We start from the raw sequence: 23,962 nt of genomic DNA on the forward strand, positions 1-23,962 counted from the left end.
CGTCACCACGTATTTTTATAACTAAACAAATACAAAATGGAATTTTCACAGAACAGTATTATCCGTATTCACTACAGTTTGTTAATATTTCATCTGAAGGCTTTTCAAATCTTTGAAAACACTGTGTGAGTCTAGTGCTACTTCTAATAGAGATACTTAACCGACTTCAGTACAATATTTGAACAGCTGCTGGATGAATACATATACATTGTATAAATTGAAATGAAAGTCCCAGTTATGTTTGTTATCATCAACTGCTTGCAAACACAACAAAATAGGAATTTTAATGTCAATGACTGTTTTTTAAAATTAGAAATTAGGGTGCGATAGCTTGAATCCACTGATCCAGACTGTTCTGTTCCCATCTCCAATAAATCAGACAGGACCCTCCAAATCAGCATTTATACACTTTGTTGTTAGCCACTCCTCTGTTACATTCTAACAGGTACTGCTACAGCATACAGACAGCTCTGACCAAAAAAAACCTCACAATCCATACAATGTGAATGGACTCAGCAGGATAGTATTGTCCCAACTATGGACGCAAATCACAGAAGCTTTGTTTTAAGATAAACAGCTTTTGTTTTATTTTGTTTTGTTTTTTGTTTTTGCAGATCCAGCAATCTAAACTGAAGGGATAATTGAGCAGTTCACTCAACTGTAGAGTGGGAAACAATTTGCCAACCACTTGTCCATAATCAACATGGCCCTTAAGATGTTCTAAGACCCTACCATGTGCTGTCTAGTATGTTTATAAAAGGAGTGGAAGGAATAGATTTCCAAAACAGAACAACTGATTTGTGCAGCTATGCCTTCCCTTTCTTTCAATTCTTAAGGTGGAAGAGGCCCCAATGAAGTAGGAATAGGTGCATACTGGATCTCTGTTGCAAGATCTGAACTACATAGCCTGGAAGCTCTTTGGCCCTTTTTTGGCGGTTTAAAACAGCAGAACTTTTATATATATAAAAAAATCCTTATTTCAATCCAAACAGAATTTAAGGAGTATTAAAAGCCTTCTTAGAATACAGAAGGAATGGAAATTTCCAAGCTGATCTGGGAATCTTGTGCTCACTTTGGGAAGAAAATCTTAAAAATGAACTTCGTGTTATGCAAGGTGAGGTCCAAGTCATCCTGTGTTTGCAAAGCACCTAGCACTATAGGGTATCAATCCTGAATGGGGCCGTGGACACAATCACAATACAGACTAAAATAAAATAAAATAAAATAGAGGGCTGGCTCAAGGATTTCCAGTATCTAAGCTCCAGTATCTAAGCCAAGGAAAGTGTTTCCAAGAAGGGATATTTTAAATGGAAGAAAATGAACTAGAACATTCCATCTTGTTTTAGGAAAAGTCACAATCAAAGTCAGATTCCTGGAGGCAATTATAAGTCTAACTCTAACTAGACCCTATTCCTGAATATTGTAATTAATCATTATTTAAAACAGCAATGTAGATATTCATAGCACTATACAAACACATACATTGGAAAGGCTCCAATCTTACAAACTGATTACTTGCAGACTGACCCAGCATCAATATCAAATCAACTGTTATTAATGGCAATAATTATATGAGCTTCTCTTCCCTTCAAAGAAGGATTTTGATGCTTAATTCTTCACTTGAAGTTGGAGTTCTGAGTTCACTTGACTTGGTCTTTCTAAGAATTCAGATTTCTAGAAACCACATTTGGATCCTCTGCAAGCCATGGCTTGTGCATACTTATAGTATGACACGAAGTCCTATTCTGTTCTATGTAGCCAGTGAAGGTTTGTCTACTAAAGTTGGAAGCCTTCTTTATGGTTGCATCTACTCCTATAAACAACTTCACTTAACAGAACAAAAGTAGACAATTTACAGAAGTTCACTCCAAATACACTGCCACATGGCCTACTTGTTTATCTTTTATGGTATGCTGAGTTGCAGCATTTTGGCTAGATTAAAAGCAGTCCCACAAAAAAAAGGCCAAAGCAAATGCACAATTTATACTTCCCTTTTCATGGAAAAAACAACAGCTTGGTAAAGGTAATCATTCCCATTTCTTTTACCCAGTCCTTGTTGGCTCTGATCAAATAGAAGTTTTGACCAGATACCAGCTAGTTATTAAAATAGAAGTAGCCCATCCATCAGCTGCACAATCATCAGGGCCTCACAAACTATGCTTAGTGTAGAAGCTAAGGAGGAGTCAAAGGCTGCCTTTATATCCTCCAATCTTCGGGGAAGTGCAACTGCTGTATTCTGCAACTATCCCCAAGAAAAGGCTCCACTCAAATCCCAGGGACAGGTACTGCAAAGAGGGGTGGCATAGAGCCAGCTATACCAGCCTTATGCCACTTGAAGATTGCCCTACATCAGGGAAACACTCAGCTGGCCACTTAAGCAAGTTTTATGTTTGCTCTGAGTTGTTGGAGTAGCACAAAACAGACTTTACAGAGACCAGGATATGAGTCTTCAATTTTTCTGTTAAAAAGAAATGTCTATTTAAAATATATTTTACCAGATAAATCATCTCATTTCAGAGGGAACTTGGGGCCAGAAGAGATGGAAGCATGTACAAAGAAGCTTCCCATCAGCAGAAACCAAACTGAGCCTTGTGTTTAAAACTTGGGGAAACTGTTCTGTTCCTGGGAGGAGACTGTAGGGACTTGAATATCATCCACTGGATTGTGGCTTTCTTTGGCAGCTCATCTTCCCAGTTATTATGGATGGGGATCCCTGTAGAGAGATCTGAAACTTGGCCCAGAAAGGTAGTTCTCAAGAGAACACTTATCTCAAGCCTTGGGATATGAGGCCTGAGGAATGGTTATTTAATGTTGCCTGTAAAGGAAATTCTAGCTGAAAAGGGCCTATCTAATACAGGGCTGGTTAAACTGATGATAGAAGGTAAACAAGGTAGTATGGATGTTGTGGGGCAGATAGCTCCTAGGGCTTTTAATGCTGTCAGGTATTTCCATGTTCTACATTACTGTTCAAATTATTAACCTTCAGCTTGGAGGTGGAGGAGATCAAGTCAACAGCAACTGGCTGTTGTTATGTCCCCATGCGGTTATGACAGACTGAAAATCTCATGCAAAGAATTCTGAAATTTAATCACACAACTCAAAATTTAGGAACAAGATTTTGCCTTTAAGACAAGAGTTTTAAGTTCAGCAATTCTTTTAATGGAGATTTATAACAGGTTTTGGGAAGAGTCTGACTGCAGATGAGAAGACAATTAAACTGGCAGGCTCATCAGGAGTGGCAATGCTCCCCTGCTGTTTCTGATGGGCAGGCATGGTTATGGCTCCAAAAGCTGAAAGCAGGCTAAAAAACCACTGTTCAGATTTGTGGACTTTCCTACACAGTACAACAATGTGGAGAAATGACATGAAAAATGGTGCTCCCAAGGTAACCTCTTGACTGGTGGAAGAATGTACAGAGGAAAGTTGAAAGCTGATGACAACAGCAATGTGTGAACATGCAGAGTACTGTGATCTAGCTAATGAACATCACTTATAGCTAATTAATATTATGATGGATGGATCTATAAGAACAAAAGCATTCAATTTTTGTACAATAGAGAAAATTATGTACATCTACTTCTTAGTAACATTATTCACTAGCAAAGACATTGTGATAAACATTAAATCTGAAACACATATACACAAACTACTCACATATGAGCTTCAAACTTGTTAGCTAATTTTCCCAATATTTTACAGCTAACTAAGCGAGACTGAAGCGTTTGGGAAAGCTGTGCTTTGGAAACAAGTGGATTCAGGATCTATATGGAAAAAACGGGAGGAACATTCAAACAGTAAAAAATGTATTCCTGTTAAACAAAAATCTAGAAGTACATACTACAAACATCAATTACATTTTCCAAAAAATTTGGTTATGATCATAATAATGCACACATTAAGACTACCAAGAACCTTGCATTCTAATATTCAGTGCCAACTAGAATATGTACCAAATTCTAGTTTATGATTCACATCATAGTTATAGCCATTGCATCTTTACCACATTACATCTATCGTCTTGTGTTTTTATTTACAGAATAAAATTTTATAAGCACATTTACAGATATAATTTGGGGAATTTTCACACCAACGGCCCCTTGCATAGAAAAACCCAGAGGAGGAGGCTGGAAAGGAAATTGCACGAGGCTCTTCTTGCCAAGTTTTGTCCAGGGACACCCCTTCTGATGTGGACTTTGGTGGCCACATTCCCTCCCAACCTTGAATAGGGAAGGGGTTCCACTTTCACGTGTGACCAGGAGTCACTGCAGCTTCTGCTGGAGCTGTGCTGCCATTTGCTGGATCTCCTCCAGGATCCCAGAGGATCAGCTGTCAAAGGGACACAGAAGAAGATAATATGCCTAGTTGTATTATCTTCTAACCAGAAACCACCATGGAAATCCATGTGCAGAGTAGAGGAGAGTGCTGCAGAGAAGGGTGCCTCCCTTGCTCTGCTTCAGCTCTTCATCCAACCTTTCATGCCCAGCCCCAGGAGAAGATAATACACAGGCCACAAAAGGGTAGCAGTGCTGCAGAAGAACCCCATCCCATCATCTTATTGGCAGAAATTTTGAGATCAATGTGCTGAAGTTTCCTACTGTGAAAATGTGAATAGATGAACAGGCTAGAATTAGCACACAGAATGTGTTACCCATCCTAACATTTAGTAAAGAAACAAGTCATATAGGTTTCGTAGGTACCATATACTATTATTATTTAATATATTTAAAAAATGGGAGCACCCAAAACATGCCAGGCACTCTCCAAATATTTAGCAAGACAGTCTTTTCCCTAAAGTGTCCAAATTTAAGATTGCAATTTCTGTTTACAATAAATGAAACAAGAAGAATCAAAGTGTCACAACACAAAAATTAAATAATTAAGAAAAGCCTTATATCACATGGTCCTATCCAACTGCTGTGCTAAAAGTGCTTCAGCAATTATATTATACACAAGGTATATTGTTATGGGGACATTTTCTATCATTTTACTGAAGCAGGGAGCAAGATGACATTTTCCTTAAGTGGTAATTTTTTTAATTACATTACAGAAACACATTGGTTCTAGCAAAATAAATTTATTTTGTTATTGTTAGCCATTTACCCTTTGAAAAGCTATTTTAAAAGCAATGATGGATTTCATTTACGAGCATGTTTTATTAATGTATTTATAATGCACAAATGATCATTAAGGGGCAAGTGACAGAATTCTTCCCTATCCCCAGAGCCATAATGTAGACAAAATACACAGGGTTTGGGGGCTGACCACTAAATGAAGATCTCAGGCCTGGACCTCTGAGGAACTTAAACCCCCAAAATCCACTGTACCTATAGCATAAAATTAGGTTCAGTGCCAATCCAGAATTTTAAGTTGCCAAAACAAAAACTCTTTTGTTAGAACATTCTTCCACATTTACTATCATCTCCGAAATTGAAAACACAGACCCTTGAAAACGCTTTATTAATGATAACAAATTTAAAACTACTGTAGTCGTTATTTGTTGATGTATGCAAAAGTTTTTTAAGGTGACCATCCACCTACTCCCAACTTATTCCTTTCTTACACTATGTTTTACATATAACATTTACATTTTCACAGCTATTGACTGCTCACTCCTCCTGTAGAAACAAATGGGAATTAACTGCAGGTACTCCATGCTTTTGAAAGTCAGATCATTATTCACCAAAATCTTTAATCTATTCTCCATTAATGCTACCAGGAAAAAATAACATTACCTCATGTCTGATGGTTTCTTTTGGCAAGACTTCTATTACAGCAAGAAGAGTTTCCAGCCATGCATTACTGACCCCTGTTAGACACAGACTACATGTTATATTATAAATCAGTTTGATGAAACAACTTCTGATTTGGTGCAGTCAGCTCTTCAATGAGCTGTACTTCTAAATGACATTACAGTAACATTCAAAAATGTTTACACACCTCCACCTGTTTGCATATATTTCATTTGAAAAGCAGGTTTGGGCCTGCATTTTGGGAGAGGGAGGAATTATTCTATTATTTATTTTTGGAACAACTGTTTGAAGATGACAGTTTCTTCTAATTAGAAATAGCGTGTTATTTTTTTAATTTACTTATTTAAAACTTTCTATTTTTGCTGCAAGACTCATTTTTCTTTTGTCCTGGATTAAGAAAATAATTTTCAAGAAGTTAAAAGAAAAACTCCAAAATCTCAACATTATGGGAAAAATATTGTAGTTTGTACTTGTGCTTACTCAGGCACAGATTCCAATAAATTCACTGGAAGGTTGGACTGAGTAAGGACCTCTGGATTTCGTCCTGCAATCAGAAATATTTGTTTTATTCAAAATGAAGGAAACTTTCAGCTAAATAACAGTATGCAGGAAGGTAAATATATAGAAAACATTACATTCTGCAAGCCATTCCAAAAAACAACCATCAATTAATAAACTCACAAATTGGTATAAATTGCATGTATTGCTTTAAACAGTACTGTACAGTCAATAAGAAAACATAAATCACACAGAACCAATCAGTTATCAGCATAGCATCATGACCCTGACCTGTATCCCTGTGTTCCAGATTCTGTAGAATGATGTGTAGGAAGGAGTGGGAATAAGTATGAATGGACACTGACTCCTCTTGCAGAATAGTCAAAAATGAAACAGCAGCTGTTAACTGCATTTCCACTCCTGCAACATGCAGGACCTCCTGTATAATCAGAAAGGGTATTTATTTAAAAAGATGAGCCAGAAATACATTAAAAGAAAATTCCAATATTTATTCAGATCCTAGGAATCAGCATATAAAAATTTAGATACAAAACTATCTTTATAAAACCATTTCCTCTTAACAGCCATCATTTGGAGATACTCTAATCTCTTTTAAACTACATCTTCACAAATTCAGGTGTCTTAGAAATCATATTATTATGAAGCTTTCAAGGCAAATAAATTAAAGTGGATCATAATGTTTGACACTGATTAGCTAGGAAAATGTAGAACATATTACAATTTTACTAAGCTTTTTAGTTTTGTGTGTCTTGTTCAATTATTTCTGTGTATAGGTGTAGATGCTTTCTTTATGTACAAGAAGAAAATGTCATAACAAACCAGCCAGCACTCATTTCAGTTATTTCTTGGGTTATTTTGGTTACAGAGAGAAATATTTTCTACACCTGGGAAATGATATCAAATTGCAGAAGGTTATTTAAATTTCCACTATCACCAGCTGATACCAAACATGAATAAAATGTTATAGTATTGCCTCTTAATAAAAAAGCCAGAGATTTTTAAGTTATTTATTTAAACACCTCTCTGTTTATTGATATTCAACTTTATCCGAACCAACCTCATTTATCAGAAATTCTTTCAGAGTGCTATTCTAAAGTCAAATAAATAATAATAATGATAATAATAGTACAGTAGAGAAAATGTGAACAAGTGTTCATTTGTAGACAGTTGTCAGAATGAAAATTAAAGGTCATATCTATCTAGATCTTTCAAAGTTATTTAAATATATCACAACATATCCTATGTGTAACCTATATGAGTCCCAACTCCCTACCAGTATGTCCTTTGCTGGATATTACTGGAATGACATTTTAAGTGGTTTTACTGTATAATTTTCTATTAAAATATTATGAATGTTTTATTTGTGAATCCAATCTTTGTAACACTTAGAGCTCAACCTACCAGTGGATATTTTATATAGATGCTTATTTGGTTCTTTTTTAACATCCATATTGGGAGACAAACAATATTTCCCATAGTCAACAAAAGAGCAAAGAATAATCTGATTCTTTAGTAAAAACAAAAACAAAAAATTAAACATCAAATAGGCTTTCTTCAAAAAAAAAGTGCAAATCACAGGCATAAATGTGACGGACAAAAGATCTCCAGGCTTATGATTTGCTTACAACTGTCATGTGATGAGTTAGTACATTTATCATCTACATAATAAGAGGTGAACAATAAAGATGTTTCAGTACAGAAATGTCAACCAATCAGACTGCATGTGCAAGTAACTTTTTTCAGAGTAGCTGAGCTAAAGGAAAATGGTTATTCATCTCAAGAGCTGGCTGTGGGTGTTTATAGCTGTAGATGTTTCTACGAGGATGCCCATTGTCCAAGGAAAATTAAACACTGCTGGGCATCTTACCAACTACCGGCATAATAAAATGTTCATATTTCTTAATAAGGACAGGTTGTATTTTTTGTGATCATTAAGGGCCATATACTGCCTTTGTACAACTTCCATCAACACTACTGGGAGTATTGCCAAGGAATGAGGTCAACATACAGCCTTTAACAGAATGGTGCTGGGGATGAGAGTAAGCAGGAACATAAACATCTGGTTCTTGAAATACATCTCTTGGTCATTCAAAAAAATACAAAGCTCTTAAACAGGGCAGCAGAAAGGGCCTAACGGGTATAAATTAAAACATGAGTTCCAGGATACAGATAAGCTTTAAAGGCAGCACAAATAATTCTGCCTCTTTTAGTTCTATTCATGAAGAAGCTCCCACCCCTTGTGCTAAGATTTAGGTTAAAGACAAGATTGCTAATACATTCAAACTACAAAAGGACTAACTGCAAACAGTGCAATACAGAACATTGTATTGCTGAACTTATCTATCTGACACACTTTCCACACATAATATGTTTTTACATTGTGGACTGAACTGGAGTTTTGGAGGCATATGTTTCTGCAATGTTAAGCTGAAGTTAAGAAATCAACAAAGATTTTGTTAGAACAGAAAGCAGCTGATTTCATTTTTAAATATGTTCACTGGGCACATAACATAAACAGGGTTACTTACCAACAACTCAAGATTCCAAATGGGTAGCTCCTCCACAGATCCACACTCTCTGGATAATCATGTGTGAGAGCCACATTCTCTGGATGTGCCTCCTCATGGACCTCGGGAGACATTGAAATGTAAATTTCTAGATTGCTTAAACATGTGCCTGCATTGATGTCTGCCCTGGAACTGTACAGTTCCACTTATTAAAAATGTTTCTGGCTCCCATCCCCACTTCAGTTCCACAGACTTCAAGTTGGACATAAAAAATGTATGACAAAAGACATCAGGTTTGTGAGTGTAGATCTGTCGAGGAGGATGCCCATTTGGAGAATTATGATTATGGGTAAGTAACTTCTTTCTCTAGTCATGGGATCTCCTTCACAGATTCCCACTCTCTGGTGGCAAAAGCAGACTTAACCAGCAGACTTAGACAGAGGGCTTCAGTGTGATGTCAATGATCTAGCTGGGTTTTGGTGAACTGCATTATTCAAAAAGCCTAAGGTCTAGAAGTTAAGTTCAGGCAGCTATAGTTGCAAAATGTATTGAACTGGAACAGAAGACATTTCAACTCTAATGAAATGTGGTTTATATCACTTGAGAATAGATTTTCCCTGAAAGAATGCTGTAAGTGGAAATACAATCTCTATCAACTAAGTATCTTTGTTAATATGGCATAATCTTTTCATTAGGAACCAAAAGATACAGACAGACACACAAAAGAACGGTAGAACAAAGGACTGATTAGGTTTGAACCCAAAATCACGTTAGAGTGTAAGCAAAGATTAGAAGAACCATCACCACCACTTCCTAACTTTATGGAAATAGTAAAAGAAGACTCTCAACAGCAACTGAAGCTTACAAAATTGACAGACTGATGGATAGCAAATAAAAAAACAGTTGCAAAAGGAGTACAAGATAATTTGTTTTGAAAATGATTTTAGAATGGATCAACTAGCACAGGGAAAAGGCCTGATGCGTAGGAGCCAGGTAATATACCGAAGCAAGAAACAAAGATATTCATAATTTTGAGAAGCCAGAGTACTGTAAACTTGACAAGGTTTGGGTTTTCCTAAGAAGGATGTAGACACCTGTCATGTTCGGTGACCAATTGCAGCTCTAGATCAAAATTAGTTGCATTTTATTGTGGAACTACAACATTTGGAAAAATGACTCTTAATGAAGAAAATTCAGCTAAATAAATGCCTTAAAAATCTCATTCTGGTGGCACCAAGATCTACCATCCCATCGAGATCAAACAGGAACTGAGCTGTTAATGCCAAATACAAAGGAGTTATTTGGTGCACAGAACATACTCCTCAGTGTATGTCTAAGCCATCTATGAATCTGCATTTCAATGATTACCAAGGTTCACGAAGAGGTGCATGCAGATATCCAGAGGGTGGGGACCTACATGAGAGAACCCATAACAAGACGTCACTGTTTTTCAACTGTAGAGAATGTACAAAGATTTCATATACATGATACTATATTAATTTCTAAACTATGTATATCATAGCTGATTTAATGGATAGAACACAACACTGATGCCTCAAATTTGACCATACTTTCTCTGGGTTATATTAAAGGGTCTGGTAAATTTAATCTTGTTTATGCCAATCTTAAAATCTGTATGGTAAAACACGTGAAAGTTTTTTGTTTGGTGGTTGTTTTGTTTTGAATATTTAAAATGACAACTATAGAATTTCAAAGGAAAAATTTTCGTACCTGTATAATTTCTGCAATTGCACATGCAAGATTACCAGGTTTGGTTTACCAATTTCTGCCAACAAGTAGAGATAAAATTCTTGATCCAGACAGTCATAATTTCTTTCAGTTTCCCTTTCCTTAGTCTATTTTATCGACAGCATTAAGAAAAGGAGCATTTGTTCTTACCTGTGAGTTCTGCAAACGCATCAAATGAGGAAGTTGAGTTTACTAATCAATTAGCTTATGGTGATAAAAAGCTGCTGGCTACATAAATAATACCTAGCGATTACTATGCATCTCATTTTACAATTGTAGATACAAATTTACAAAAGCGGGTGAACATCATTATCCCATCTCACATATGAGAAATAGAGGTGCAGAGAGATTAAGAGACAATTCAATTGCTTTTGAGGTGAGACATTTCCCACTGTTTTCAATGGGAGGTAGATCAAGTGAAGGCTATACAAAATTTTCAGTTACTGGTCAGCTCCTCAGCAGTAGTATTTCTTCAACAGATGTTTAAAAAAATACCCAACATAAAAAAAGCCTGTCAATGATAAATATTTGCAATCATAACCAATAAGAGAATGTATCAATCCACCCAGCAAAAACAGAAAAATACAACTATCCTTCTGTTAGGGATTGTCTATGGAGAGTTAGTGTGTAGCGAAGCTGGGGTGTAAATCTATAGTGCATTAGTGTGCTGCCCACTAACTGGCTATGTGGACCTGGCTACTGTGTGATAGAAGTTCCCAAATGTGCTTTGACCATCTGTTATTTCAAACAGCAGGTCAAAGCACACTAGGAAACTTCTAGCATGCAGAAGCAGGATCCACACAACCAGTTAGTGCATGGCATGCTAGTGCACTGCAGATTTACATACCAACTTGCCATGCACCAACTCTCCATTTAGACAAGCTCTTAATGAAGTAAACCATAGATAGTAAAGCAACCTTTAGAGGAACTGCTTATACTAGTGTCTAAAGACATTATGAAGTCCATATGAGTTTTGTTAGAGTTTAACAGAGTTTAAGGCCAGAAGGGCCCATTAGATCATCTAGTCTTGCCTCCTGTTTATTGTAGGCCATAACATTTCACCCAATTATGCCTGCACTGAGCCCAATGACTTGTCTTTGACTAAAGCATATAATCCAAAAAGGCATCCAAGTCTTGATCTGAAGGGATGGAGAATTCACTACTCCCCTTAGTAGTTTGTTCCAATGGTTAATCACCCTCACTATTAACAATCTGAGCCTAATTTCAAATTTGAATGTGTCTGACTTCTGCTTCCAGTCATTGGTTCTTGTTATGTCTTTCTCTGCTAGATTAAAGAGCCCTTTACTACCCAGTATTTGCTCCATGTGAGGGTATTTATACAATGTAATTAAGTCACCTCTCAAACTTCTTCTTGATAAACTGAACAGATTGAGCACTTTAAGTCTCTCATTGTGAGGCATTTTCTCCAGCCCTTGAATCATGTTTGTGGCTCTTTTCTGAACCCTCTCCAATTTTTTAAACATAGTTCTAAAAATGTGGACACCGGAACTGCATGAAGTATTCCAATATCAATCTCACTAATACCATATTCAGAGGTACAATCACTTCTCCCATTTACACATCCAAAGATCATATTAATCCTTTTAGCCTCAGCACTGCATGAGGAGCTCATATTAGTTGCTTATTCACTATGACCCCTACATTTATAAGAACAAAATCTCCTTTTGCTATATAGTGCCAGAAAGTAAGTATAGAAAAGCAATAAAAATAGTACCAACAACCAGCAATATTCAATGAACTTAGAAAATGGCCTTTATAGAAGCAAGAATCTCAACTTTCAAGTGCCTCACAATTTAGGGGAAAAAATAAATCCAGGTTGTTGATTCTTAGCTCTCCTTCATTTCAGGAGATCTCTCCCTCTTGATGCTATGATATGCTTTGATAGAACATCTCAGATGTAATTGGATTCAGTATTTTAAGCAGGGAATTCCAGAAATTCTTCAAGTCAGCAAGTTAGTTTAGAAAGGGGCCTGGAATGAAATACTGTGGCAGTTAAGTGGAAAAACTAAGATTAAAGTTAATGAATTTTCAATAGTTTTGCATCCTCAAGTCACTGTTTGTTTTCCCAAAGCTATTTGCATATTTTCATAAAAAGGTCTGTTGACCTGGCCTTGACACCATTGAATCTGATAATGGAAACACTGATTAGCTGGTTTTTACAATTTGTCAGTTCATTTCATTCCTCGGTTCTGAACATATCTTGTTCTGTGGCCATTTGTTCAGCTCAAAGAATAAGAGAAAAACAGTTCTTTCATAAAGGCCCAGGAAAACAAGACCAAGTTGATCCATGATGCTCAATACTATAAATGCATCTCTGCAATATGGAACCAAAGGCACTTCTGATGACAAAGGTGCGCTGCAGCATGCATTTAAGTACCCAAGAGGACAATACCTGCCACGGAATCACACTGCTGGATTGCATATACTACAGAGCAGAAGGCTTGCTGATATATTTGTTCTTGCAGTTTTAATCTAACAGCTCATAATGAACTAGATGGAATCTGTGTGTCACAGATTCCAGATGAAATTGCTTTAATTTCTAACAAATATTGTATTGTGTCTCAAACAGCCTCTCATTTTAGTAGACTTGGAAAAAAGAGGACACATTATGAGGCTATTTCCAAGGGCAATTTGATAAATATGAGAGAAGTAATTTGTTATGATTACGGTCTTGCTCACTGGTCTACGGTTTTTCTGGAATACTTTTGTTAACACAGTAAATATAAAATGGGTGACTATGGAAGGCTATAAATACAATCTGTTTGTAAAAATAGCTAGTCTCTGCAAAACTGGAATAATGAGAGGAGTGAAATACAAAAAAATAATTTATTGTAGAAAAAAAAAATGAAGGACCATTTTGCTAATACTTAGAAAAGAAACCAAACCTATTTTGAATTGGTCAGATGTTTTAGAATAGAAACCAATTGTAAGAAGGTGGCCCCATCTAGAGCACCTTTCTACAGTAGTCCTTGGCATGACACGTGCACCAGCCTCAGTTTCTCCTAGGTCTGGCCATGAAAAGAACACAGCCTTCTCCCAGTCTCCACTCATAATCCCATCCTTGGGCATAATTTACTCAGATACACATACAATTATCAATAGAACCATCATAGTAAAAACAATTCTCCCAATTCCCAAGTGATTTTCCAAGATCCTCACCAATGAGTCCACCAGTAGTCAGTTCCCAGTTCCTTTCTGCCCTTGTTCCAAGGTCCCACCCCTCCAAGCCATCATCCTGAGAGTGAACAATCCCATGAGTCTTCTGCCTAAATCACTGTCTATTAAGTCAATTCTTTTCCACCTCCCAGTGCTGGCTATTCAGCTCAGGAAGGTCTACAAACTAGCCCTTCAGCTGGTCTCCTTGCCCTCAGCCCTTCTCAGCCTCCCAGCACTGGCTCTTCAAGCTCAGCACAGTCACCAAACTATCCTCCCTGCTCATCTCCTAGCCAATTGCTCCCTCTTCCCAAGGAGGGTCTGCAGAGCTTTCCACTCTCTACAAACTGCCTCTTCCAAGAAGCTCTCACCTACCCCTTTTCTAGTTCTTGCAGGCTCTGCTCTCAGTCAGTCCTAACTCACCAGGTCTCTCTCTGACTGGGTTTCCCCCTACTGGATGAGTGTCACCTTGTGACATCAACTCTTTTTAATACATCCTTGTTGTATAGAGGACGCTATAATGAAAATATTAAAGAATAAGTGAGCTTCAACCATGCCACTCTTACTATATTACCCACTAGATCATCCTGGCTGGCATTGAGAATATGATAAGGAAAAAGTCAAGTAAGAAAATAAGTTGCAACTGTGACAATTTTTTTCAACTCATTTCTAAAAGTTTCTTGGATTGGGTTGCTCAGACTGTTCTTAATGGAATACAAAACCTTTCATATCTACTGGAGGTCAGTGACTGAAATACAGCTCACGTCAGTAACAAGTCAAATTTGTTTCCGTTTGTCAGAAATAAGGTATTTCAATCTATTACTTAGCGGATAATTGTCCACATCATGAAGATCACCATCAAAATGACACACATGTTGGAAGATTCAGCTAAAAACAAAGATTTCAAAGATATGAAGAAACTTCTTTTCTACCTATGGTCCTCTTCAAACCATGGATGGATGAGTTGTATTGTCAAAGAAATTGGCAGATACTTGCATTTCTTCCCCATGCACTTAACTCACTCTGTGGATATAAAACTTCAGTCTCCAGGACTTTCAATTTGGCACCTAACTCAAGCATTACATTACATAAGCTGAAAAGAGCTGTAGAAATTATGTTGAAAATGAAATTGTCCACCAAATCACTAGAGAAGCCATAAATCAGCTCTTCAGAACTAAATTTTCCAGTAGCAGTCTTTAAGACAGCATTGCATTTCCTTATGTCCAGCACATACCCACTCTACTGGCTACAGACCAATTAAGTTTGTTTTCTTAACAAGAGCCTGTACAATCTGGATATATACCTAGACAAAGGTGACCTGTGGTCTAGCTTCTCTCACATTTTTCAATCTTATTTTCTACCTTAACCACCTGGTAAACATTGGAAACAGGTAAGTGAAGGACAGATCAACCTCTAGGATCGTAACTGATCTGAAACATTTTCAAACAATCATGAATTAAAACAACACATTATGTGAGGTGAAAATTCTAGTAGAACCATCAGTTTTTTCCTCTTCTGATAAATTTAGGACTGGGATCCTGATCCTAACAGACATAGGAGTACAACTTTATACTAGGATTTAGTTGTAGTAGACTCCAAAAAGAGTCCTGAAGTTCCACTGCTAATGAATAGATACCAAAATTCTAGGCATATTAATAGGTTTTTTTTAAAATCTGCCCAAGGAGAGCATTTAAGCCATATTAATCAGGTTCAAAACTTATGCAGTTTCAAACTGAGCAAGCTGGCACTCCTCCTACCTTTATTTCAGCAAGAGCTTGAGAGAGCCTGAGAGCTTTGCAAGAGCTGAATCAGTAATATTGTTATCTATTGCATTTTTTACAAGATTAACAAACTATCAGCAGTGCGAGTCTTAGGTTGTTGCAGGAATTTATTTATTTCTAGCAATCATCAACCTTTGATTTGTGTGTTTCCTTTGAGTCTGAGGCATCAATAGTCCAATTTATGTATTACCTACTCCAAAGCCTAAATAGTGATGATCAGCCATTAGTTATTGTTGGACTTTTTTAAAAAAAAGCAAATAATGAAGAAAAACGCAGCAACAAAAACAGATGGAAATATGTCTGAAGGAACAGCTTTTAAGAGACCAGAGGCTAATCTGAAAGTTCTGACTCTATCAAAACAGATTTGTTCTTTGCTTTTTGGGAAATTGAATTAAAATTCTGGCTTACTCTACACCAACTTCAGCTCAATAACAACACACTGAACTAGAAACATCAGATAGAAACATTCCATCATCAAAAGAAACTCTTGGGCCCTGTCTTGATGGGCAAAAATGATGAGGTTTTTTTAAAAACTGTGTTAGCTCAACTGAGTTAGTTTAACTCAGTTGAAAATTCTGGCAAGATGCAGGCCAACATGTTTGAAGCTATGGAACCTGGCTGTATTGTATTGTATTGTACATGCCTACAAATGTGTTAACCCACACTTTCATGTGGCTTTTCAATCATGTTAAGCTAACAACTGAACTAACTCAATTGAAAAAAGAAACACCTTTTTTGCCCATTAAAATATACTCATATTGGTTGACCATACAATGCACGTAGGAAATTTACCAAACAACTAATAGTAGCTTATTAAACTTTTGTTGGTGTCATGTACCACCATGGAAAGCTAAAAGCAAAATATATCATTCTGGATGGTAGCATAAAAACCTTAATGTTTCCCTCGCAGAAGATGGAACAAGGCTGAGGAACTGATGCCTGCCAAATTGTACCATAATTTATGACTGACTGGCTAAAGATTTCTCCATAGGCTGGCAGAGAATGGTAAATCTTATAGTACTGAGATTTTTACAGAAAAATGCAGAACATTTTTCTGGAAAAAATATACTAATTGTGATAATTAACAATTGGAATTGGTGTGGAAGATCAATAAGGAATGTCCCATTCTAATTAATATTGATACAACATGATCTTCAAATCATACTTACTAAAGCAGTTGTTTCTTTTGTTGCCTTTATTGCAATATTTTTATTAGAAAAAAAGAAAATTAATAATTTCATCTATTCCAACTTACTCTGATTTTTGGCAAAACCCTCCGAAGTGTCTCTGCAGGATTCTGTCGCATCAGGACTGGAAGATTTGCAACCACACTTGTTCCTTGGATGTCTTGACCAGAACTTACAAAAAACACACACATTTTAAGTATTGTACTACAAGCTGTCCTCAAAGTCACAGCTTTCATAAAGAGGACAATGCCTATTCATATAAAAACACTTATTTATATCCAGAAGAGGGGTATTTTTTAGTTTTAAGAAGATAGTTGAAGTCATACAACAGAAAACCACATTAAAATAAAAAATAATGTATATGATAAACATAGAAACCACAGATATGCAGTTTCTAATGTGAAATGTTCTAAGCATACATATTTAGAAAAAATATAAAACATTTCAAAGAAAAATTCTTTCAAATTGGAGAGTCAAGGCCCCACCCTAAAAGAGATTTCGAGTGGCTTGTTAGCATAACAGTATGAAGATGATAAAGCAGACAGATAACTTTATTCTAGATATAATGTAGCATTATTATAAATAGTAGATATCAAGATACATATCATAATCAAACTGCTGCTTTCTCTGTTCACCGTTACACACCATCACTACACTAGCAAGACAATCAGTACATTTGACTGCAGTCTGCAGAGTCACGCTTTTCTCTAAGATACCTTCATAAGACTTAACAAAAATGTATGCATTTTAAATTGTATAGTATGAACTGACCTCAAGCTCACAGCTTTGATAGTTAAAGAAAGATAATGCACCTTAGTAGGACAGCTGAAATAACCTGCTACTTTCTTAAGTTGTCATAGATAAGCAGGAAGGACAGCAGCAGAGATTGGGAGGAGGGGGAAGTTAGGATAGTGGAAAATATTACACATGGAAACTAACCTAAAATCTGTATATTGTGACAGAAATTTATAATTTTGTGTTTAAAAATATCAGATTCATTTCCATACTATCAGCCAGGATTAAACAAATGTCACCACCATAGGGAAAACTAGATTACACTTGTAACTTTTCCAACTGCAAGATATACCCTTATGAGACATACATGGGTGGAGAAAAGAAATCACAGAAAATGCAAGAGTGGGGAATGGGGTAAGGAAACAGTGAAGGAAGGGCATGGGATGGACATACAAAATCTGTCCAGCAAGGGCATGAGTTGTTGAAATAGACTCCTAAAATGCTGGAATCTCTCATCTGAGAAAGAACAGGGGACACCTGGGCATCCAATGACAACACTGAATAAAAAACTACAGCTCATATTAACCATTGCTACTTCAAAGTTTTATAATCTGTTTGCTGAACAAATCAAAACTTGTTTTAAATACACAGGCACTCTAAGCACATGAGCAGCTTCCTTGGGGCATGACCACATGATTAGTCTGATAATTTAATTCATAATATGACTGCACAAATATTTTTAAAAAGTAATTCATACAAAATGTTAATTACCTAAAATACTTCCATATACCATACCCTGTCCTGATGATCATTCTGGGTCAGGGTATAAATTTCTTTATTTAAAAATATGAGCTGGATTAAAAAAGCAACCATTTAGCAAATATAATGACCTCAATAAATTTTTGTTTTGGCATGAATTTAAGTTTTGTTTCTAAGTGGTTCCAAATGTTCCACAGAGCACTGAAGTTAAGAATCAAACTATTATTGCAGCAGTTAGAGCTGAAAAGATCTTTAAGAGTTCCACTATAATTTCTAAATCACCTATCAACATTTTAGCTTTTCAGAGGAACAAACATAAATTACTTGCTATATTCAGCTACAAACAACTAGCCCAATTCAACTCTATTCTGTTATATGAATACCATAATGCCTTTTAAAAACAGATACCTACCTGGTAAAAAATTGTACAATAAGCTAGAAACAAAAGTAACAATTGTGGTTACATTAATGAAGTCTAGAATGTCTGTATTGAAACACTGGAACATGATACAGGAAAGATTTTCTTTTTTGTGTAAACAGTACTGGGCCTCAGTGGAAACATTCAAGAAGGTATTAGCTGATCACCAGAATTCATTTTGTTAGTGCCCAGAAACTCAAATGCATTATTATGAGAGTCTAAGGTACAATAGTTTACAGTACATTTACTAAAAAAAAATTAAAAATTCCATTTTAAGAGAAGGTATAGTCTAGAGTAATGAGTACAGTTGGGAAGTCAGGAACTCCCAAGTGCTAATCCTGGCTCTGCCACTGCTGGCTGCGTGGCCATGGAAAAAAGTCAGTTCACCACTTTGACAGTTTCCATAGCTGAGTGTAAATGAATACTTTCCTACCTCATAGAGACACTGTGCAGTTTTTCTCTGTTTGTACTGGACTTTGAACATGTAAATCATCATGTGAATACTACCCTAGAAATCATCGTCTTTTCCTCCCTAAAGAATAAATCTTGTAATTGCATATAGTCCAAATTTTTGTACAGTCAATGTAAAATGTAGAGACGATATTTTTAAACTAGGGGGTCTAAAGTTAGGCACATAAACATATATAAACACCCCAATTTTATAAACACTTACAAATGTGCTTAACTTTACTACTGTGAGTAATCCCATTGATTTTACATTACTGATACTCATGGCAATAAAGTTAAGCACGTGCAAAAATGTTTGCAGGATTGGAGCCATAGTATCTATATAAAATACCTGATTTTGAGAGGTGCTGAGCACTTCCAGCTCTCTTTGACTTCAATGAGAGTTATCAAAATAAATTATCAAATTCTTAAAAACAAACATTAGAATGTTTCAAAGGCAATCACTATATAATCTCAATTTCACAATTCTGTACTTCTTGACTTTTAATTTTGACACATGCAAACTCTTAAGAATACAAGCACAAGAAAAGTTATTATAAAAGCTAATGTGACTAAAAAACAAGCGGCAAGGTATGGGAGCTGTACTCAGAGAACCACATACCCTAGTCAGATACAGCAACATTCAGGCCCTAGGAGAAAGATCTGGGCATCTTGCTGGGATCACAAATGCTCAGCATTTCTGATGTCTATAATTTATAGCAATAAATTTTGAATTAATACTAAATTCTGGATGTGACTGCTCGGCTGTGCAGATGGTGTCAACAGAAGGGCTTTGGTTTCATCAACCAGAGGATGCTGTTCTGTGAAGGAGGACTGCTGAGAAGAGATAGGATCCACCTAACAAAGAAGGGAAAGAGCATCTTCGGATACCGACTCACCACCCTGGTGCAGAGGGCATTAATGGCTAGTTAAAAGGGGCTGGTTAAAAAAAAAATTAAGTACAAAAACAGGTGACTTTGACAGAGGACTGGAAGTTGGGGGGAGGGGAATAGATCATTACAATAGGAGCAACAAGAGGGAAAATAGTGAGGGGAACTGCTCAACTTCTTAGATATCTAGACACAAATGCAATGAATATGGGGAACAAACAGGAAGAACTGGAAGTCTTAGAACACAAGCAAAATTATGACTTAACTGGCCTCACAGAGACTGGGTGGGCTAAATCTCATGACTGGAATCTTGGAACAGAGAGGTATAGCTTCTTCAAGAAGGATAGGCAAAGAAAAAAGGGAGGTGTTGCACTGTATATCAAGAATGTACACACTGATTCTGACATCCAGAAGGAAGTAAGAGGCAGACCAGTTGAAAGTCTGAGTGAATATAAAAGGGGGGAAAAACAGGGGTGACATCATGGTATGAGTCTGCTACAAACCACCAAATAAGGAGGAAAAGGTGGATGAGGCATTTATAGAGCAAACAACAGAAATATTCAAAACACAAGACCTGGTAGTAATGGAGGACTTTAACTACTCAGCTATTGGAAAAGTAATATCGGAACACACAAAGTGTGTTGGGAACAACTTCTTGTTTCTGAAAGTGAAGGAAATAACCAGGGAGGCTGTCATTTTAGACTTGATTCTAACAGGGAGCAATTGGTTGTGAATCTAAAGGTGGAAAGCAACATAGGTGAAAGTGATAAAATGATAGGCTTCATGATTCTAAATAAAGGAAGGACAGAGCAGCAGAATAAGGACAATGCATTTCAAAAGAGCAGATTTTAACTAAGACAGAGAACTGGTAGGTAAGATCCCATGGGAAGAAAATCTAAAGGAAAAAGGGAGATCAGGTGAGCTAGCAGCTTTTCAAATACAGTTTTAAAGGTATAACAGCAAACTATCCCAATGCAAAGGAAAGACAGGAAGAATAATAATAGACCAGTATGGCTGTATCAGCCACTCACTAATGACCTGAAAATCAAAACGGAATTCTACAAAAAGTTGAAATATGGACAAATTGGTAATGAGGCAAAAAAATAATAGCACAAGGATGTGGGGACAAAAAAATCAGAAAGGCTCAGGTATAAAATTCACTACAAATAGTAAGGGATATAAAAGGCAATAGGAAGAGATTCAATCACTACATAAGGAGCAAGAGAAAGATAAAGGAAAAGCGTAGGTCCACTACTTGGCAGAGAAGGAGAGCTAATGACAGAGAACTCCAAGAAGGCTGAGATGTTGAATAACTATTTTGCTTCAGTCTTCACTAAAAAAGTTAAATTGTGACCAGATGCTTAACAAAATTAATATTAACAAGGGGAAGGAATGCAAGCCAGAATAAGGAAAGAAAAGGTTAAAGAATATTTATATAAGTTAGATCAGTGGTTCCCAACCTTTTTGGCTGAGGGCCACAAATATAATTTTTAAAACCTTGAAGGGCCACCAGTTTCTGCCAGCAGCCTCCATACCCCCTCAATGAAGTCAGAGGGGAAAAGTTCAGTGAGGAGGATCTCCTGCCCCCAGCTACAACAGGGAAACAGTGCTCCCCTCCCTCTGGCTCCAGCAGGGACCCAGCGCCTAGGGACCCACATGGAGAGCTTTGCCATGCTCCCTGCTACAGCCAAAGAGAGGATGATGCTGATCTCCTGTCCCTTTGGCTGCAGCAAGGAGCCTGCACCAGCAATGCGCTCTGCCTGGGTACTTAGGCAGTAGTTCCCTTCTACAGCCAATGGGAGGGGAGCCACGGGCCACTCTGAAAGACCCCATGAGTCACTTTTGGCCCATGGGCTGGGAACCACTGAATTAGATGCATTCAAATCAGCAAGGCCTGATGGAATTCACCCTATGGTACTTGAGGAACTAGCTGAAGCAATCTCAGTACCATTAGCAATTTTTTTTGTTAACTCATGGAAGACAGATAAGGTCCCAGAAGACTGGAGAAGGGCAAACATAGTACCTATCTTTAAAAAGGAGAACAAACACCACCTGGGGAATTATAGAACAGTCATCTTAACTTCCATATCTGAAAAGATACTAAAACAAATTATTAAACAACCAATCTTAAGCATCTAGAGGATAATAGGGTAATCTGTAACAGCCAACTTGGATTTGTCAAGAACAAATCATGCCAAAGTAACTTACTTTCCTCCTCTGATAGGGTTACTGGTCAAGCAGATAATGGGGAAGCACTAGACATGATTCATCTTGATTTTATTAAAGCTTTTGACAAATCCCATATGATAAGCAAATTAGAGAAATATGGTCTGGATGAAATTACTATAAGATGGGTGCACAACTGTTTGAAAGACCATACTTAAAGAACAGTTATCAATGGTTCAAACTGGAAAAGTGTATCGTGGGGTCCTGCAGTAGTAAGTCCTGGGTCCTGTACTATTCAATAGTTTCAGTAATGACTTGTATAACACTTATAAAATTTGTGGATGGCATTAAGCTAGGAGAGGTCTTTTAGAGGACAGGATTAGAGCTGAAAAGGACGTTCATAAATTGGAGAACTGTCTGAATGCAACAAGATGAAATTCAAAAAGAGAAGTGCAAAGTACTACTCTTAGGAAGGAAAAATCAAACGCACAACTACAAAATAGGGAATAACTGGCTAGGCAGCAGTACTTCAGAAAAGGATATGGGGTTTATAGTGGATCACAAATTGAATATGAGTCAACAATGTGATGCAGTTACAAAAAAGGCTAATATGATTCTAGGGTCTATTAAGAGGAGTTTCATATGTAAACCATGGGAAGTAATTGTTCATCTCTGTTTGGCACTGGTGAAGCTTTAGCTAGAGTTCTGTGTCCAGTTTCATATTTTAACAAATTGTTTAAGTTTCTTCTTCTGATTGGCAGAGACAGCAAGACCTGAAGCAACAATCACAGGGTTTAGATCCAGCAAATCTTGAGGTCCAATCCCATCCCTAACAAATACTTGCTGTGTGGTCTAAACCCAGACCAATAAATTGCAGGATGACGGCTTTAAGTTCTTCACTTCACTTTTCCCATCAGTAAAACGAGAACAATAATACTTATCTACCTACTGCACAAGGGTGTGGTGTGAATTAATATGTATTGCACTTTGAATATGTAAAGCATTATACAATTGCCCTTATTATTACAGAGTAATATTAAAGCAGAATGGAAATTGGTTTGACTTGACTCCATCACGTCACTTTTCTCTCACAGCAGGAATGTTAGGAATATTGATTGCAATTTAAAACTTTATTTTATAAAATTCAGTTGTATATATTTTTCTCATCTTCTGATCTTTCAGAATACCACATTGAAATACATACAAGTACACTGAAATTCCACAATATGAGTACGAAGTAGAATATTAAAATTAAAATGTAATCAAATTAAAGGTTGATAGTCTTCAAGATAACAGACAGTTTTAGTGATATCTAGAAACTGTTTTGGAGCCAAATTAGTCCAAACTCTAATAGAAATAGTTTGACAAATAAGGTAAAGAAAAATAACGTACATGGCAAAGATTTCTCACATTAGTCATCCAACTCTTCTTTTCTCATCCTCCCTCATTCCCTGTTTCTTTCTGCCTTACCTCAGGAATATAGAGTGTGATTATACCAAGAATGCAACGATCGTTCACAATAACATTCAACTTGAGAATTGTATCAATACCTGTGTTTTGTTTTTTTTAAATTAATTTATTAAAATAACTAGGCTACTTCTCTAACTGAAATTAGGATGTCATGCTTAAAAGTATTACAACCCATTTTACGGCTAATTATTGCATCACTTTTAAATATGTAATGCTCTAGTAGGAGGCAGACGGTTTCATTAAGTGTCTCATCTGTTCTAGAGTGCTCCCTGGTTTAAAACTGTTGTCCACACAGTTATGTTGGCATTTCGACAAGCCATAGCTATGTCCAAATCTTTTTTTAATACCATTCAAAGTTAGGGTGAACTAAATTAGACAACTGAAAATTTAAAAAGGCAATTTAAATATAA

At 36.6% G+C, this 23,962-nt stretch overlaps 1 protein-coding gene across 1 annotated transcript in view; it reads right to left on the reverse strand.

The window, feature by feature from the left end:
• PPP4R4 (protein phosphatase 4 regulatory subunit 4) overlaps nucleotides 1-23,962 on the reverse strand; it is a 108,877-nt gene that overhangs the window by 49,449 nt on the left and 35,466 nt on the right. The window contains exons 3-6 of the mRNA XM_067547096.1: nucleotides 16,736-16,838; nucleotides 6,540-6,687; nucleotides 5,733-5,806; nucleotides 3,655-3,761 (exon numbers count right to left, since the gene is read on the reverse strand). Of these exons, the coding sequence (XP_067403197.1) occupies nucleotides 3,655-3,761; nucleotides 5,733-5,806; nucleotides 6,540-6,687; nucleotides 16,736-16,838 (432 nt within the window). The remainder of the gene's footprint in view (nucleotides 1-3,654; nucleotides 3,762-5,732; nucleotides 5,807-6,539; nucleotides 6,688-16,735; nucleotides 16,839-23,962) is intronic.

Source organism: Emydura macquarii, unplaced genomic scaffold (genome assembly GCF_026122565.2).
Source record: "Emydura macquarii macquarii isolate MOO-44397 ecotype Brisbane River unplaced genomic scaffold, CSIRO-AGI_Emac_v2 contig_1229, whole genome shotgun sequence".
In the NCBI taxonomy this organism is placed as follows: Eukaryota; Metazoa; Chordata; order Testudines; family Chelidae; genus Emydura; species Emydura macquarii.